The sequence below is a fragment of the Colobus angolensis genome, unplaced genomic scaffold (genome assembly GCF_000951035.1).
Source record: "Colobus angolensis palliatus isolate OR3802 unplaced genomic scaffold, Cang.pa_1.0 Scaffold369, whole genome shotgun sequence".
NCBI lineage: Eukaryota > Metazoa > Chordata > Mammalia > Primates > Cercopithecidae > Colobus > Colobus angolensis.
Genome location: NW_012117032.1, coordinates 1,240,545 through 1,259,761, shown reverse-complemented (window position 1 = coordinate 1,259,761; position 19,217 = coordinate 1,240,545). Strand labels below are relative to the sequence as shown.

The window sequence follows — 19,217 nt, the reverse complement described above, 5'->3', positions numbered from 1 at the left end:
CATGCTTGTCTCTGAAGTCTGCCCCTTAAATGATATTCATCTTCCTGTGGCCACTCTCATGACCAGAACCTTCACTATAACACGCTACCTCATCCACCTCCCATGCTGTCACCTATCACAGAGTTTACTAGGTCAGGTTCCTCCGTACAAAGTTCTAAGTTATCACTTACAGAAGTTTTAATTTTTATATGTTGGGGTTGTTTTTACTAAAGAGTACTTTCAATCCCCTATCCTGTTGAGATGTTTTAGATACTAACAATTAAAAAAAAAAATGAGTGTGTCAATGTTTAGGGCTTCAAATCCAGAATTGTGTGTGCCTATGACAGACACTAAGCAGAAGATAATTCCTTCTATTTCTGTATTTTAATTGAGGAGTAGATATAATTGCAAAATTAAAGAACATAAATAACGCATGATTCCACCACCCTAACATCACAGTTATTTTTCCTTTCGCTGTAATATCTTATAATTCTTGTCCCAAGCATCATGTTTTCACAGAATTACCCATCTGTGTATAAAGAATTGTGATCATAATGTACATACTGTTTGAAATTCTTTGTGCCTGGCCACTTTACGTATTTTAAAAAGAAAGTAAAAGGATAACCAGTGTGACTAGGGACACATTCAAATAGAGTAGTTTATCTAAGTAATGATCAATTCATTTAAAAGTTAAAGACAGCATTAGTTTAGTTCTCTCTCTCTCTCTTTTTTTTTTTTTGAGATGGAGTTTCGCTCTTGTTGCCCAGGCTGGAGTGCAATGGTGCGATCTTGGCTTACTGCAACCTCCTCCTCCTGGGTTCAAGCGATTCTCGTGCCTTAGCCTCCCGAGTAGCTGGGATTCAGGCATGTGCCACCACACCCAGCTAATTTTTGTATTTTTTAAGTAGAGACAGGGTTTCACGATGTTGGTCAGGCTTGTCTCAAATTCCTGACCTCTGGTGATCTGCCGGCCTTGGCCTCCCAAAATGCTGGAATTACAGGCATGAGTTACCATGCCCCGCCTAGTTCTCTTTTTTATAGTAACTGTAATTACCATCTAATGCCCAAGTAAATGTTTGTAATTAATTAATTCTTCAAGTTAACTGTCAGTGAACTTTTCATTGCCACCATTTTAAAACTATTTCTCTCCCTTCCCATTTATCCATGGCTATATTTTCATGATGACAGCTGGAGTTGGGAAATATTTTAATATTAAGGGAAAAAATATAAATTTGAAAATAAAACTGTGATATGCCATTTGACTTTGTGTGTTTTTATTTTCAGTGTAACACAGATTCTCCCCAAAATTGGCATAGGTCTGTAGACCCTTTAGGAAAGTCAATTTGGAGCTAGGCTTTTTTTTTCAAGAGTTTAGAGATGATTACAGATTATGTAATTATGTCCTTCCTTCTTTTTAAAAAATTTAACTTTTTTTAGAGATAGGATCTCGCTCTGTCACCCAGGTTGGAGTGCAGCGATGAGATCATAGCTCACTGTGAACCTCGAACTACTCTACTCCAGCAGTCCTCCCACTGTAGCCTTTTGAGTAGCTGGGACTAGTGGTGCATGCCACCATGAGCAGCTAATTTTTTATGTTTTGTAGCAATGGGGACTCGCTGTGTTGCCCAGGCTGATCTCAAACTCTTGGACACAAGCGATCCTCCCATAGGCATGAGCTACTGTGCTCTGCCTCTTCCTTACTTTTTCTTTATTTCTTCTCCCTGTCACAATTCTTCCTACTTCTGGAGAAAAGCGAATCCACATATTCTTTCGATTTATGCCCACGGTACTTTGGTGTTTCATTTAAGGTTTTACTTATTCCTTGTAATAATTTGAGTTTAGAACCACTTTGGAGGCCAAATTCAACCAAACAATTTTATGTTCTTGCATTTAGGAACCGCTTAGAAAATGTGCCTGAGTGGGTATGTGAAAGCCGAAAGCTAGAAGTTTTGGATATTGGCCATAATCAAATATGTGAACTTCCTGCCCGGTGAGTATTGCAGATCCAATGAGAGGATCTCACAATAGATGAGCAATTTTAAAAATTGCTGATTCGGTGTTTAACTTGGTATCATAAGCCTAAAAGAGTTTGCTTTAAAAACGAGTATGGTATCTTTTACCCCGTGTGGTGCCTTCCAGTTACAAACTTTCTTCATGCAGTGCAGTGAGGGGTAGAGTGAGGCTTTGACTCTCAGCCAGACTTTTCAAAACCTTGCAGGCAGTTGTGCTTGGTGGAAATTTTTAAGTAAGCCAAAAACAATCTTTGAAGCAAACAATATGATTAGCCCACTTCTGGGATCTTAAGTCGTTCAGAATCTTCCACCTCTGTTCGTTGACTTAATATGTCTACTTTAACATAAATACCTTTTGTTCTCCCTAGACCTTAACTTTGAGGAGGAAATAAGATGGTTAGGTCATGAAACCTAGAAAGAGCAAACTAGACTAGATTCTCTTTTTCTTGTTGTGAAATTTGGGAGTAGAAGGTTCAAGAACTTCTCTCTCTTAAATATGTTCTTATTTTTATTTTATAATTTTCACTTTAATGGCAAGATTTGCAAAACAGCCACATGATGACTTCTATTGTCTGTAAGTATACACAGATGTTTTCAAGTTGACTAATCATGGTCCAAAATATTAGTGAATTTTTAGTAACTAGCCATGCAGTTAGTAACCCTAAGAGTCTATCCAGTGCTGTCCTGTAGAACTTTCTGTGATGATTGAAGTGCTCTGTATCTGTGCTGCCCAGTATGGTATCCACTGGCCATATGTGGCTATTGAGCACTTGCATTGTGGCTAATGTGACTGAGGAACTAAATTTTGTGTATTTGTTAATTCCAATTAACTTAAATTCATATAGTTACTTGTGGTTGCCTCAACTCAGGTCTTATTATTTCCACCATTCTCAGCCAATCACTGAACAGAGGAAGTCAGTTATTTTTAGCTATGTATAGTCAAAAACATCAGTGAAAATATTGTAGAAGTATGTTACCATTTTGGAGTAAACTTACTTTAGTGCACAATCTTTAAAGGTATGTGATCACCATTCCTGTTTCCTTACCAAGAAGATACACTTGCTTGGTAAGCCTAGTAAACATGTTAGAGTTCAGCTGTTCAGTATGGTAGCCCCCAGCCAGCCATTAGCCAAGTGACTGTTGAGCACCTGAAATGTGACTCATCCTAATTGAGAAGTGCTGTAAGTGTAAAATATACATGGAATGTAAAATATTAATAATAGTGTACATTAATTACATGTTAAGTTAATATTTGGGGTATATTCTGGGTTAAATGAAATAATACTCTGAGAATTCATTTACTTGTTCTTTTTTTTTTTCTTTTAATGTGGCTACTAGATAATTTAAAATTACACGTGGCATATATTTGATAACACTGTGTTAGAATGTAACTCTTATTAAAGAAATCTGAGTTATATTTTCATCCCTGAAAAGCTCTGTTAATTTCATTATGTTCCCCAGCAATACATTATACCTGTAAATATGATCCATTTGAAAGTGCTTTCTGCCCTAGAATATTATGTTGACTGAGCATTTAGGTGATCCGTTGCAGCCATCACTATTAACAAGAGGGTGTGTGTGTGTGTGTGTGTGTGTGTGTCTGTGTGTCTGTGTGTGTGTGTCCATGCATGGCCCTTTTAGTAAAAGAACAGGAAAAACGAAAACAGTAGGGAAAAAAATAATTTATTGAAAAAAATTTTCTACCTTATCTTCTATTTTCTTTATGTCTTTCCTTCTTCTTTTTTTTTTTTTTCTTTTTTTTGAGACAGAGTCACGATCCTGACTCACTGCAACCTCTGCCTCCCGGGTTCAAGCAATTCTCGTGCCTCAGCCTCCCGAGTAACTGGGACTACAGGCACGTGCCACCACGCCTGGCTAATTTTTGTATTTTTAGTAGAGACGGGGTTTCACTGTGTTAACCAGGCTGTTCTTGAACTCCTGACCTCAGGTGATCCGCCTGCCTCAGCCTCCCAAAGTGCTGGGATTATAGCCATGAGCCACCGCACCTGGCCTTTTCTTCTCTTTTCTCTGTTCTCTTTCCCCCTTTCACCCCTCAATCCCACAGATAGCACATTGGCATCCAAGTTCTCTGTTTTGCTGAAGGCTACAAAGATATATCATATATATATTTTATATTTGTATATATTATACCTTAATATATATTTATATTTTATATATATAAACAAACAAATGCAAGATAACTGACATTTTGTCCAATTTTTCCCCCCAGATCTGTTGATCTTTAATTTGTTCTGCATCAGAACAGGCTTTTTGAGAATCTAAACAAATGCTTATTCAATGCAAATCCCAAATGCTCTATTGTTACTGTATTCTTGTGTGTGTGTGTGTTTAACACATGGAACAAAAAGAGTGTGCATTGTTTTTCTGTTTATAGTGTTGTTCAGTTGCAAACTCTGTATAAGCCCCGTTGTTGATGTAATAGGCAAGACTGGGTACTGTGGCTCTTGATCTAGTCCCAGCACATTGGGAGGCCAAGGCAGGAAGATTGCTTGAGCCCAGGAGTTCAAGACTAGCCTGGGCAATACTGCAAGACCCTATCTCTACAAAAAATAAAATTAGCCAGACATGGTGGTGTGTGCCTGTAGTCCCAGCTACTTGGAAGACTTGAGGCAGGAGGATTGCTTGAGCCTAGGAGGTCGAGGTTACAGTGACGTGTGGTTGCATCACTGCACTCCAGCGTGAGCAACGGAGCTGAGACCCTGCCTCTTAAAAAGAAAAAAAAAAAAAAATTCAGGCAAGACAATGATTAATTAAAATTGATTTAATACTCATACTTTGTCCAAGTAAGGTATATGAAGAGTTTGACAGGGCCGGGTGCGGTGGCTCATGCCTGTAATACTAGCACATGGGGAGGCCAAGGCAGGCAGATCACCTGAGGTCAGCAGTTCAAGACCAGCCTGACCAACATGGTGAAACCCTGTCTCTACTAAAAAATACAAAAATTAGCTGGGCGTGGTGGCACATGCCTGTAGTCCCAGCTACTCTGGAGGCTGAGGCAGGAGAATCACTTGAACCCAGGAGGTGGAGGTTGCAGTGAGCCAAGATTGCGCCATTGCACTCCAGCCTCAGCGACAGAGTGAGACTCTATCTCAAAGGAAAAAAAAAAAAAAAAGAGTTTGACAAAAGAGAAATTATTAGAGGCAGAAATGTATTAAAAAGGAAAAAGTATTTTAATGTTTAGACAATACCCAAAAGAATTGAACTAAACCCAATAATTAGCATTCAATACTCATCCTATAGTTGATCTTTTTTATTTGGAAAAATCAAGATAAAAGATTTTATCACCTTTTAGTTATTTATGTGGTAAAGGATACATATATATATATGATGAACCACATGCTGAAATAATAGGCTGGAATGACCATTACAGAGACTGCCGTATGGTAATGGTAACTGCATAGATAATCTGGCCCGGATAATCTGTCTTGTCACACTGATATCTAAACCTGCCAACTTAGATATCTTTAATTGGGGCCTGTGGTGTCACAGCATTGAGACAGTTTGCTAGCATCTTCGTGAGCAAAGAAACTCCATTTGCTATTTAAAGTGAATAAAGTTATGCCCTAATGTTACGGGAATTTTTAACTCTTGTGGATTGAAGGATACAAAATTTGGATTAGACAAGAAGAGTAAGTTCAAGAGACCTATTGTGCAGCATTTTAACTACAGTTAATAACAATGTCTTGTATTCTTGAAAATAGGTAAGGGAGTAGATTTAAATGTTCTCACCAGAAAAAAAATGATAAATATGTGAGGTAATGCATATGATAATTAGCTTGATTTAGCCATCCCACAATGTATACATATATTCAAACGTGTTTTACACCGTAAATGTATGCTAATTTTTGTCAAGTAAAAATTAATTTTAAAAAATTATGGGCATTCATGAGTGAGATCAGAATGGTGGAAAACAGGAGGTGGATGAGGAAGCCTCATTCTTTGACAGCAGATTAATAAATAAATTCTTAATTTATCAATTAGGCAGATTGATAAATTCTTAATCTAAAGTGATCAGGATGCAAATTGTAACCTCACTTTTCCCCACCCCTGAGATGTCTGTTTAAACCCAGGGCCTGTTTTATTCTCTGTAATGTTAGGGAAGTCTGAAGTGGTCATAATGTAGATTTACATTAGATTAACAAGTATTCATCATCTCTGACAGTTCTGATGACCTTTACAAGAAACACAGCCAAGCTTCCAAATGGCTCTTTAAGTCTCTCAAGAAAATAGTGGATTAAGTACATGCTGCTCTTTCAGAAGGGAGTCTCTACCTTGGTCTAGGATTAAGCTAGAAAAAAACAGAGACATACAGCCAGGGAAGTGAGGCAAAGAAGAAACAATTAGGATTGTGAAATGCAACTGAGGAAAAACATAACATTTTCTCAGTTGACATTTGTAAAAGTTTGATTGAATAACCCTTTATTTAACGCAGATCCTGTAAGTAAAGACTGCTCAGCTGTGCTTATTCAGAATCTCTTATGGGTAAAGCACCCAGCATTCTGGGACAATATAAGATACAAGCCCTACTCTGGAGAAGCATGCAGCCTTTCAAAGCTTGCCTTGTGACCCTGACAAGATTAGACTGATCTCTTCAGTGGCTCCATCTATAGAACTTGCTTTTTGCTATGTAGAGCTTCTTTGCTCAGTATCTGTTTACATAGTTTTTTCCTTCCTCCTTTTCTTGAGTATAGAAAGTATTGAAACACAAATAGTTCCAAGTTTGAATTTATATTAAAATGAATTTGTAGTTGCTTCAAATGAATTTGTGATTTTTGGAGAGATAATTTTAAGTATTCTACTCTTTTTCATTTTTCGGTCTTTTGTCCCTTTTTATACAGCTTATTTTGTAACAGCAGTCTCCGGAAACTACTGGCAGGACACAACCAGTTGGCAAGGCTTCCTGAAAGGCTAGAAAGAACCTCGGTGGAGGTCTTGGATGTGCAACACAACCAGCTCCTTGAGCTCCCGCCTAACCTTCTGATGAAGGCTGACAGGTAAAGCCGTTTGTCTTGTTTATCATCTGAGTCTATAAATACTCCCTCATTTGTATCTTTGTCTTTTGTGACCTGAGACTGTGTAAACTTTCTGATTATGTGTCTGTCCCAGATTTGTGAAGGAAATAGTTTTGCCAGCCACTTTACTGACCATTTTGTAGGCGATGGAGTCAGGAGCAACCTATAGATACTTTATTAACTTTGCTGCTCTCTGGAACAAAGTAGGTTACATTGTCTATACATGTGTCATGGGGATGTAGGTGTAAAACAAGGATGAGAAGTGTGCTCCTGTGTTACTACCTGGTCACATTCCATGCCAGGCTTAGCTTAATTATTTTATGATTCTCTGTTCCTGCTTTCACATGTTTGGGACTTTGGGAGATGGAGATGAATTGTCCTAGAGTTAGCTTAGTTATTGTTGTTTTTGGTTTTTTGATTTTTTGAGACAGAGTCTCACTGTGTTGCTTAGGCTGAAGTGTAGTGGTGCAGTCTCGACTCACTGGAACTTCTGCCTCCCAGGTTCAAGCGATTCTCCTGCCTCAGCCTCCCAAGTAGCTGGGACTACAGGCATGTGCCACCATGCCCAGCTAATTTTTTGTATTTTTAGTAGAGATGGGGTTTTGCCATATTGGCCGGGCTGGTTTCAAACTCCTGGCCTCAAGCGACCTACCCACCTTGGCTTCCCAAAGTGCTGGGATTATAAGTGCGAGCCACAGTGCCCAGCACTTACTGTTTTTTAATCAGTCCTTCTTATCTTTACCATAATTAACTCCATATTCAATTCAATTATTTTGTTTTGAAGAAACAAAATTTTCCTAAATTACTTGTATCATACACTAAGCATTTGAAGAAGTTGTTTTGAATGGGAGGGAGAGGTTAATTTCAACATTAAATGTAGCTCTGTTATTTTGTTGTGATAAGTTGCCACATACAGAATTTTCTTTAAAGAAAGCTTTAAGTAACAGTGGCTGTTAACTTACTTTGGAGCATCCTGTTTGCTTGAGAACCCATGTGCATCATTCTAAAACGTTTCAAAGGCTGATAGCCTGGGTTATTTTGACTTCTGCTCCCATGTTTATTTTTGGGGAGTGACCATTATTTTAGAGACAATATGAAGGATCTAACTTTTAGTGTATCTCATAATGAAGACAAAAATGTTAAATTTAATTTTGCTTCTAGAAGTGCAGAGAAAAGAAGGAAATGATGACGGATCTTTTTACCTTACAAAATAAATGTTAGCTATGTTTCAGCATGTGTCATATTATGTGGGTGAAATGGCCGTCTGCGATCTCTTGTTCTCCTAAGCTGAATGAGATTTCCCACTGCATGTGCCTAACTCCCTGAGCTTACTCCTATCAGAATAGCCATCACACACTGTTGTAATTTCTTATTCACTTGTCTCTCTCCATTATTAGATTACTAACACCATGCAGCCAACGAGTGTGTCTTAATTATAGTTTTATCATCAACATCTTACAGTATCTAGAATAAAGGAAGGTGCTCAAAAAATATTTGTGTAATAAATGATAGAGAATTTAAGGAATTTCAATTCCAGGCTTTATATTTTTTTCTTCCTCATCTTTTCCATAAATCTTTAATAAGATTTAAAAAAATCTTACTACAAAAATATGATTACATTCAGTAAAGTGTCCAACTTTTAAGTGTACTGCTCAATGAATTTTTACATATTTATAGAAATGGTTGCAGGGACCACCTTACCCAGAACAAGATATAGAACATTTCTAGTACTCTTCTTTTTCCTTTTGTTCTGTTTTCCTCACTTAAAACGAAAATTATCTTCAGTGTACTCATGTAAGTTATAACGAATTCCAACTGGAATAATTATAAAGAAACAATAGAACTATGAGAAAATGGGATTGTCATATTGTAATTGGCCAGTACTATGTCCTCCTCCTGGTAAAAAGTGAAATGTTTCAAGATCATTGAAAGAACTCTTGTTTTTTGGTTTTGGGGTATTTTTTTTGAAACGGAGTCTAGCTTTGTGGCCCAGGCTTGAAGTGCAATGGTGTGATCTCAGCTCATTGCAGCCTCCACCTCCTGGGTTCAAGTGATTCTCTTCCCTCAGCCTTCCAAATAGCCAGGATTACAGGTGCGTGCCACCACTTCTGGCTAATTTTTGTAATTTTAGTAGAGATGGGGTTTCCCTTTGTTGACCAGGCTGATCTTAAACTTCTGACCTCAAGTGATCCACCCGCCTTAGCCTCTCAAAGTGCTGGGGTTACAGGTGTGAGCCACTGCACCAGGCCAGAATTATTGTTTTTACATTAATATCAAAGCAGAATGTGCAGAGACAGATCACTTTAGACATACACTTTTTGGTTGTGAATACTATAAAATTTGATTTCTTCTATGGAGAATTATAAGTTATGTCATAATGGGAATCCACTTGTTCCCCTAGAGTTCTACACTGAATCTGTAGGACCAAATAAAGGAGTGGATATAGGTTTTAGGAGTCTGAGTGAAATAAAAACCGTTTCTGAATCTGGCCAATTCTGGTAAGTTCACAATTATTAAAGGTTGTCAGTGCTAGAATTTCCAGTAGATAATAATAATTCTTTATTCATTTCTGAGAATTTGATTTTTCTCAGAAATACATTTCTGTATTTCATTTTCTGGAGACTGTATTTTCATGTTTAGATGTGTTTGGACAAGGATTTAAGTAAGAACAATTGTGGTTTTAGGGGATTGTAATGACTCCCAGGATTGAGAACCACTGCCTTTTGATTGTTGACTTTGTAATTCTGTGCAGGTCATTCTAAACCTCGGTTTTCTCATCTTGCTTATTTGTTCAGTTCCCAAATGGTACCTGTATGTTGGAAAAGGAAGGATTGTGTGAACTGGAACATGAATATGAACTGGACAAAGGTGTGAACTGAGCCACTGGAAGGACACTGCTATCATAAGCTAGGCCAGCAGTGTTAGCTAAAGGCATTTAGGCAGAAATCCCCATACAAATAGACTGACGTGTCTACAGCCAGCTGCATTTTTGAAAACGGGCTGTTAGGGAGAATTTGCCAGCCTTTGGAGGCTGTGAGGGGAGGACAGGGCAGGATAAATACATTTCTGGCACAGGAGAGTTCTGAAGTAAAGGGTTGGGTGAATGAGAAGGGGCAAATATCTTGGTTTTATTTTATGAGAGTAAAACAAATGACCAAAAAATGGGAGAAATAAGAAACTGTTTCAAGAAGGCATATTCCCATACCTTTGTTTTCCAAGCTATAATTGCTACATCTCCAGCACAGCATAGCAACTGATTTAGTAGAAACAGAAAGAAAAGTTAAGATTGTTAATTATCTTGGGCAGACAGGATTATGTGAAGGGGGTGGGATAAATTTGATTAGCTGTTTTTCTAAACCATATTTTTATATTAGTTCACTTGTTAGAAGATAACAAAAATAACATTTTCTAATGATTTCCACCAAAGTATTGCCTTTAAAGGTTAATACTTACCCTCTTTGCACAACCTCAATACTGGAGGTTTTTACCTACCTATTTATAAAAATTTTATTACATTTTGTTTTATTGAGACATAATTTAAACTCAGGAACATTTACAAATATCGTGTATTTGGTTTGATGAGTTTCAGGGGGGAATGAATAAATTAGTAAACAGTTGTTGAAGTAGGCCAACCCAGAAAACATGAAATTTAAAATATTAAAGACAGTTTTTAGGAAAGATTCTTTGTGACTGGATTCTTGCAGGGGGTTTCAGTTGTGATTTGTTTTTGTTCACATGGTTCAATGCAGCAAACATCTCACTGAGTTTAAATCACTGTGCTGGATGCGTAGGACATTGAGAAATGACTACACATAGGAATTATCCTCAAGAAGCTTACAGTCTAATGAAGAGTTTAAAGTAACTGCACAATAAACTATAGTGAAAGGTAGGTTTAAGAAGGTAGAATAGACAGAAAATTATAAAGTTGGTCTAGTATAATTTAGGCTTATGGTATGATGAGCAACATTTTGTTGTTGGATGATACAAAGCTGTGTGTTTGGCAAACAGCTGCAGGCATTAGTGAAACTTTGCTCCAGTTGCCTTCCATTCAGTTTGCTACATAATACAAATCTTAAAAATATGTAAATTCCTTTTTTATATTTTTTTGTGGTAATAAGTTATGGTTACAGTTCTGTGTTTCGTTATATAACTGAGAAAAGGGCTTTATGTGTTTCAGTGGTTCATCCTCTAAGTAGAACTTGCGCTACCAAGTGTTATGAGAAATATCAGAGAAGCATGTGTTATTGGACACAGGGCAGAAGACCACATTTTGACTCATGAGAGTTTTCCTTTGCTCTGAATTTTTCCTGGTAAAGCCAGTCTCATACTGTCAAGTATTACAGGGCCAGGCACAGTGGCTCACACCTATAATCCCAGAACTTTGGGAGGCCAACATGGGAGGATTGCTTGAGCCTAAGAGTTTGAGACCAGCCTGGGCAACATGGCAAGACCATGTCTCTACAAACTGAAAGAAACAAAACAAAACAAAAAAAACAAGTCAGGTGTGGTGGCTCACACCTCTGGTCCCAGCTACTTGGAAGGCTGAGGTGGGAAGATCACTTGAGCCTAGGAGTTCGAGGCTGCCGTGAGCTCTGATCATGCCACCTACACTCCAGCCTGGGTTACAGAGTGTGACCCTGTCTCAAAAAATGAAAAAAAGGTATTGCAGCTTTAGAATAGTATATATTAATCTACTATACCTGGTAGCGGGAAGCTGTTTGGTAACCAAATAAGAGACAGGGGAATCTGTGTTATATTAGACAACTTTTAGTCATCTTCATCTTCCTCTAAATACTTGAGGAAGTATTCTAATCTAGATCATGGGCCTAGATTTCTCATTTACCTGTCTTTTTAATTAGAGTTGAGGATTTTCCTGATGGAAACCCCAAAGGAGTTTCAGATAATTAGTTGTCATCAACAGATGGGTGCGGGGAGGGTAGACATTCTCCATGGGTCACCAGACTGGATGAGACATTGCCAGAGGGACTGCCATCCTTCTGTTTCTTCCTGAAATCTTGGCAATGGCTGACTCCCTGTCCACCTAGCATCTGCACACACATTTGATGGCCAGACCGCTTCTCCTGATGAAGTCAGCCTAATTAACAAAGCCAAAATGGACCCGTTAAAGAAGTTATAGGTCCCTGCTGTGGGAAGGCAGCCAGGTCTGTTTTTATTCCTGAGGGGACTAGTACAAGGTATTTTCAGGGGCAGAAGTTGGGGAAGTGTATGTTCAAATGAGCTTCGTGGTAATTGCTCGTGTGTGTTTATTAAATATTCCCAGAGTATTAGTCACATTACAGACCATAAGTTTTAGTGACTCAGAGAGAATATGTGTAAATATCAAAAGGACTAAAAGGGAACAGAAAATTTAGAAGAGCATGATCAATTGACCATGACAACTGGTGCCTTTTGGCAAAGACAGATATTTCTGGCATTTTAAAAATCTGAGCTGTAGGCAACTGTTTTTTTCAGTGGCGAGGGCTGTCTTTTGACGTTCTGATGTATCATGAAGTGCCTGATGTTTTGAGAGTCACAGTGGACTAAGATAGTGTTTCTCAAAGTGTTTTCAGAATTCCCTAAAGTACTTATCAAATATGCAGATTCTTGGCTCTTATCTCAGGTCTTCTCACTTCGATTTTAGAAGGATAGTCTGGGAACTGTGTGTTTAACAAGGCTCCCCCAGTGACTCCAGTGCAGATGGTCTGCTGAACACACTGAAAGCTTAAGGTGACCCAGGTACTACTGCTGAAACAAATAGATTTTTATAAAAGAAGGATTTTAATAGAAAAACTGAATGTGTCTAGAGATATTTCTAGATAACATATACATCCCCGCTCTGCTTTTTAAAGTGTTGTGCTTCTCAGATATTTTAAGGTATAGTTCTTAACCAGGGTTATTACATCAAAATCAACTGACAAGTTTTTCAAAACTAGAGAATCAGTCAATGATGTTTAGAATACTATGAAGGGGAAGAGAATTTTCATTCTTTTCTCTCCCTTATTTCTCCCAAAAAGATCTACCTCAGTCCTGGAGAACAGAGTAGGGTGGGGGCATTGGAAAGTGGCTGATTGTGTAATCTTAGCAAGGTTGGAGTTCTGATGGCACACTCCATTTTTATTAACCAGAACAAACCAGAAAGGTTTAGCCAGAAGCTTCCAGGCATTCCTGTGTTCAGCTGTGAACATTGCTCTGAGATTGGAAAGAGGCCGTTCATGGCTTATCTGAAGAGTTCTGCCCGTACTCTGAGAGACTGCTTTGGTAATCTTTGCCCCTGTTTCTCTGATGCTTTTAAAATGGATGAGATGGGCGAGTCTACCCTGCCAGTGAGGGGTGTGCGTATCCCCAGAAACCACGAAAATGCATGAGGACAAGGGTTTTTGCACCATGATGATTCTCAACTCCACCAACCATCAGAATTCTGCTATATAGATTTTGAGGCCCCACCCTGACCTACTTAACAAGAATATCTTCGAGTTGAAGTTGAGAATTCTACTCTAAGGAAAGCTCCCTAGAGAATTAGGAAGTGCAGCCAGATTGCACCATACTGAGCTAGAGCATCTTCTATGAGAAATATGTTCCTTTAGCAGCTCCAAAGTGTGGTAGCCCCCATCTTAATTCAGTGAGAGGGTAAATTATAAATAAAAAGAGAAATAAGCATCAATTCCCAGCAATTATACTTTGACTTTATCCCTGCCTCACCCTAAGATTTTGTGTTAAGCAATGGCAGAATGAGAAAAACTGTGGGGAAGAGAGAAGAGGGGAGCTGGCAGTGGGGCTTTAGGTGGGTCTACCACTACCACCTAAGCTTAGGTGTAAGTACATGCAACTGGAAGGAATAGCAAGCCAGAAATACAGTTATTGAAGGAAAATTGGCAATTGGATTGGTAAAGAGGAAGTGAAGCAAATGAGGGAAAACTAAAGGTTCTACAAGACAAGTGAACCAGAACATCAGAGGACACATAGCCCTTCCCTACTCAGTCCAAACAAAGAGATCCCTTAATGTATCTTCACTTGATATATGCTAATAGAAGATACAGCACTGAACTAAGAAACTTGTAAAACTACCTGATACCGTGAAAATGATTGGGAAAAAGATGAATGGATCCTTACTGGGTTATTGGCTCCCAAAATGAGAAAATAAAAAACAACATATGTCCACTGTGGAATAATTCGTACCCCAAAAAATCTATTGTGAAGCCTAACAAAACTATAAGACAACATTCCAAGCAGAATTAACGATAGTCAAGTGAACATTTTATGATATAAAACAAAAAATTAAGGAACTAAGAATAAAATGGACAAACAGGAAGGACTGGAAAGAGTGATTTAACTCAGAAAATGGAAGAAAATGACAGTTATCTAAGAAATGAGGAGTAATTACAGGGTGCCCAAGGGAGAACACACCCAAAAAATTAATAAGGGACATTAAAGAAACAAAGGAAAATGAAAAGCATGAAAATAAGGTAAAGAATTATTTGAAAAGCTAGAGATAAAATAGTGGAAATGGAAGACAGATCCAAAAGGAATAACATTTGTATATGTGTCCTTGAAGAAAAAAGACAAAAAAAAAAAGTGACAGAAGTATTATTTTAAAATATCATTCAAGGAGTTTTTTCAACAACAAACAAAATATCTTAAAGTACATTTGAAAAAGAGTATCGATTGGGTACCTGGAATAAACCCAGAATGTTCAATTTTAAAACTTATTATATTAAAACCATTAGATTTTGAAGATATAAATAATTATGACTACCAGTAAAAAGATAAATAATTTTAAAAGGCAAATATTTAGACTGTCATTATACTTCTCAAAAACATTATACAATGCAAGATAATAATGGAGCAATGTTTTTTAAAAACTTAAAGATTGACTCAAGATTTTTATATCAAGTGAAGTCTCCTTTAAGATCTAAGTTATAGAAAACTGTTAAACATTTAAGCACCAAAAACATAAGCAACAACTAAAACAATAGATAAATTGGATTTGATCAAAATTTAAAACTTGTGTGCTTCAAAGGATACCATCAAGAAAGTGAAAATGCAACCCACAGAAATATATCTGATAGGGGACTTGAAATAACTCTTACAATTCACAATAAAAAAGACAAATAGCTGAATGAAAATATGTTCAAAGGATTTGAATAGACATGTCTCAAAAGAAAATATACAGATGGCCAAGAAACACATAAAAAGATGCTTAGCATCATTAGCCATTGGGGAAATGTAAATAAAAACCACAATCAGATATGACTTATACCCACTAGGGTGGCTATAATCAAAAAGACAATAACAGATGTTAGAGAAAATGGAGAGAAATTGAAACCTCATACACTGCTGGCAGGAATGTAAAATGATGGAAGCACTTTGGAAAACAGATTGTCAGTTCCTCAAATAATTAAACACAATATTACCCAGCAATTCTGCTCTTGTGTATATACCCAAGAGAAATGAAAACATATATGTTTACACCAAACTTGTATATGAATGTTGACAGCAACATTATTCATAACAACTGGAAAGTAGAACTCAAATGTCTATCACTTGATTAATGGATAAACAAACTGTTATATCAGATAGTGGAATATTATTCACCAGTAGAAGGTACTAGTATATGCAGCAACATGGAGAAACCCTGAAAGCAGTATGCTAAGTGAAAGAAGCCAGACGCAGAAGGACACATGCTGTATGATTCTTTTTATATGAAATATTTGGATTTAGCAAATCCATACAGATAGAAAGTAAATCCAGGGGATGTGAGGAAGGGAGAAATGATGAGTAACTACAAATGGGTATAGAGTTTCTTTATGAAATGATGAAACTGTTGTGGAATTATATGATGGTGATGGTTGCACAAGTTTGTGAAAAAACTAAAAAATCACTAAGTCACACACTTTAAAAGGGTATATTTAATATTATGTGAATAATGTCTCTATAAAGCTGTTTTTTAAAGACCTCAAGGACTTAGAGATCTGTGCACCCATGATCCCTTCTCCAGGCATCTACTAAAGTAGTTAAGTGTGATTCAAAGCCTGTAGTCACATGTAGCTTTTTAGATATACACATACCATAAAATTCATCCTCTTTAAAAAAAGTATGTAATCCAGTGACTTTTAGTGGTAATTTAAATGAATTACAATTTATAAATCTATAAGACTTAATTAATTCATTGTATTAGTCATATTTTAGATGCTCAGCAGCCCCATGTAACTAGTGGGTACCATGCTGGAGAGTAAAGACATAGAACATTTATGTCCACACAGAAAGCTGTATGGGCATGGTGTACCAGAGGATGAACTTATCTAACCAAGAAATAACTAGTATATTTTAGCAAAAGGAATGATAGTGAGCATTTTGGTATATATAAATGTAGATTTGAGACTGAAAGGTGGGAAAGAGGGTGGAAATTTAATATACAAAAAGTGGTGACAAACTGTTAGTAATGCGGCTTGACTGGGAGTGGTAGCTCATGTGTGTAGTCCTAGCACTTTGGGAGGCCAAAGCAGGAGGATAGCTTGAGGTCAGGAGTTTGAGACAAGCCTGGGCAACATAGCAAGACCCTATCTCTACAAAGAATTTTAAAAATTAGGCAGGCATGGTGGCATACACTTAGAGTCCCAGCTGTTTGAGAGGCTGAGGCAGGAGCCTCTCAGGAATCCTTGAGTCCAGGAACTTGAGGGTGCAGTGAGCTATGATTGGACCACTGCACTCGAGTCTGGGTGACAGACCCTGTCTCTAAAAACAAAATAAAAAATAATGCACTTAGAAGTGGGAAGAGAGGGGGTGCACCCAAGATGGCTGAATAGGAGCAGCTCCAGCCTCCAGCTCCCAGTGTGAGTGACACAGAAGATGGGTGATTTCTGCATTTTCAACTGAGGTACCAGGTTCATCTCACTGGGGAGTGCCGAACAATCGGTGCTGGTCAGCTGGTGCAGCCCAACCAGCGAGAGCTGAAGCAAGGCGAGGCATCGCCTCACCAGGGAAGTGCAAGGGGGAAGGGAATCCCTTTTCCTAGCCAAGGGAAACTGAGACACACAACACCTGGAAAATGGGGTAACTCCCACCCTAATACTGCGCTTTACCAAGGGTCTTAGCAAACGGCACACCAGGAGATTATATCCCACACCTGGCCTGGAGGGTCCCACGCCCACGGAGCCTCCCTCATTGCTAGCACAGCAGTCTGAGATCTAACTGCAAGGTGGCAGCGAGGCTGGGGGAGGGTGCTCGCCATTGCTGAGGCTTAAGTGGGTAAACAAAGCCACCAGGAAGCTCAAATTGGGTGGAGCCCACCGCAGCTCAAGGAGGCCAGCCTGCCTCTGTAGACTCCTCCTCTGGGGACAGGGCATAGCTAAACAGAAAGCAACAGAAACCTCGGCAGAGGTAAATGCCCCTGTCTGATAGCTTTGAAGGAGCAGTGGATCTTCCAGCACGGAGGCTGAGATCTGAGAACGGACAGACTGCCTGCTCAAGTGGGTCCCTGACCCCTGAGTAGCCTAACTGGAAGACATCCTCCACTAGGTGCAGACCGACACCTCACACCTCACACAGCGGGGTACACCCAAGACGAAGCTTCCAGAGCAAGAATCAGACAGAAGCACTCGCTGTTCAGCAATATTCTATCTTCTGCAGCCTCTGCTGCTGATACCCAGGCAAACAGGGTCTGGAGTGGACCTCAAGCAAACTCCAACAGACCTACGGCTGAGGGTCCTGACTGTTAGAAGGAAAACTTAACAAACAGAAAGGACACCCACACCAAAACCCCATCAGTACGACACCATCATCAAAGACCAAAGGCAAATAAAACCACAAAGATGGGAAAAAAGCAATGCAGAAAAGCTGGAAATTCAAAAAATCAGTGCATCTCCCCCTCCAAAGGAATGCAGCTCATTGCCAGCAATGGGACAAAGCTGGACAGAGAATGACTTTGACGAGTTGAGAGAAGAGGGCTTCAGTCGATCAAACTTCTCAGAGCTAAAGGAGGAACTACATAACCAGCGCAAAGAAACTAAAAACGTTGAAAAAAGAATGGATGACTAGAATAATCAATGCAGAGAAGACCTTAAAAGAACTGATAGAGATGAAAACCATAACACGAGAAATACGTGACAAATGCACAAACTTCACCAACCAACTCGATCAACTGGAAGAAGGAGTATCAGCGATTGAAGATCAAATGAATGAAATGAAGTGAGAGGTGTGGAGAAAAAAGAGTAAAAAGAAATGAACAAAGCCTCCAAGAAGTAGGGGATTATGTGAAAAGACCAAATCTACGTCTGATTCGTGTGCCTGAAAGTGAAGGGGAAAATGGAACCAAGTTGGACAAAACTCTGCAGGATATCATCCAGGAGAACTTCCCCAACCTAGTAAGGCAGGCCAACATTCAAATTAAGGAAATACAGAGAATGCCACAAAGATACTCCTCGAGAAGAGCAACTCCAAGACACATACTTGTCAGATTCACCAAAGTTGAAATGAAGGAAAAACTGTTAAGGGCAGCCAGAGAGAAACGTCGGGTTACCCACAAAGGGAAGCCCATCAGACTAACAGCAGATCTCTTGGCAGTAACTCTCCAAGCCAGAAGAGAGTGGGGGCCAATATTCAACATTCTTAAAGAAAAGAATTTTCAACCCAGAATTTCATATCCAGCTAAACTAAGTTTCATAAGTGAAGGAGAAATAAAATCCTTTACAGACAAGCAAATGCTTAGAGATTTTGTTACCACCAGGCCTGCCCTACAAGAGATCCTGAAGGAAGCACTAAACATGGAAAGGAACAACAGGTACCAACCATTGCAAAAACATGTCAAACTGTAAAGTCCACTGATACTAGGAAGAAACTGCACCAACTAGCAAGCAATATAACCAGCTAATATCATAATGACAAGATCAAGTTCACACATAACAATATTAACCTTAAATGTAAATGGCCTAAATGGTCTAATTAAAAGACACAGACTGGCAAATTGGATAAAGAGTCAAGATCCATCAGTTTGCTGTATTCAGGAGACCCATCTCACATGCAGAGACACACAAAGGCTCAAAATAAAGGGATGGAGGAAGATCTACCAAGCAAATGGAACACACAAAAAAAGCAGGGGTTGAAATCCTAGTCTGTGATAAAACAGACTTTAAACCATCAAAGATCAAAAGAGACAAAGAAGGCCATTACATAATGGTAAAGGGATCAATTCATCAGG

The 19,217-nt window shown here is 38.6% G+C and overlaps 1 protein-coding gene across 1 annotated transcript in view; it reads left to right on the top strand.

Annotated features, from left to right (window-relative positions):
• PHLPP1 (PH domain and leucine rich repeat protein phosphatase 1) overlaps positions 1 to 19,217 on the top strand; it is a 264,871-nt gene that overhangs the window by 191,177 nt on the left and 54,477 nt on the right. Inside the window, exons 9-10 of the mRNA XM_011953596.1 lie at positions 1,874 to 1,969; positions 6,851 to 7,006. Of these exons, the coding sequence (XP_011808986.1) occupies positions 1,874 to 1,969; positions 6,851 to 7,006 (252 nt within the window). The remainder of the gene's footprint in view (positions 1 to 1,873; positions 1,970 to 6,850; positions 7,007 to 19,217) is intronic.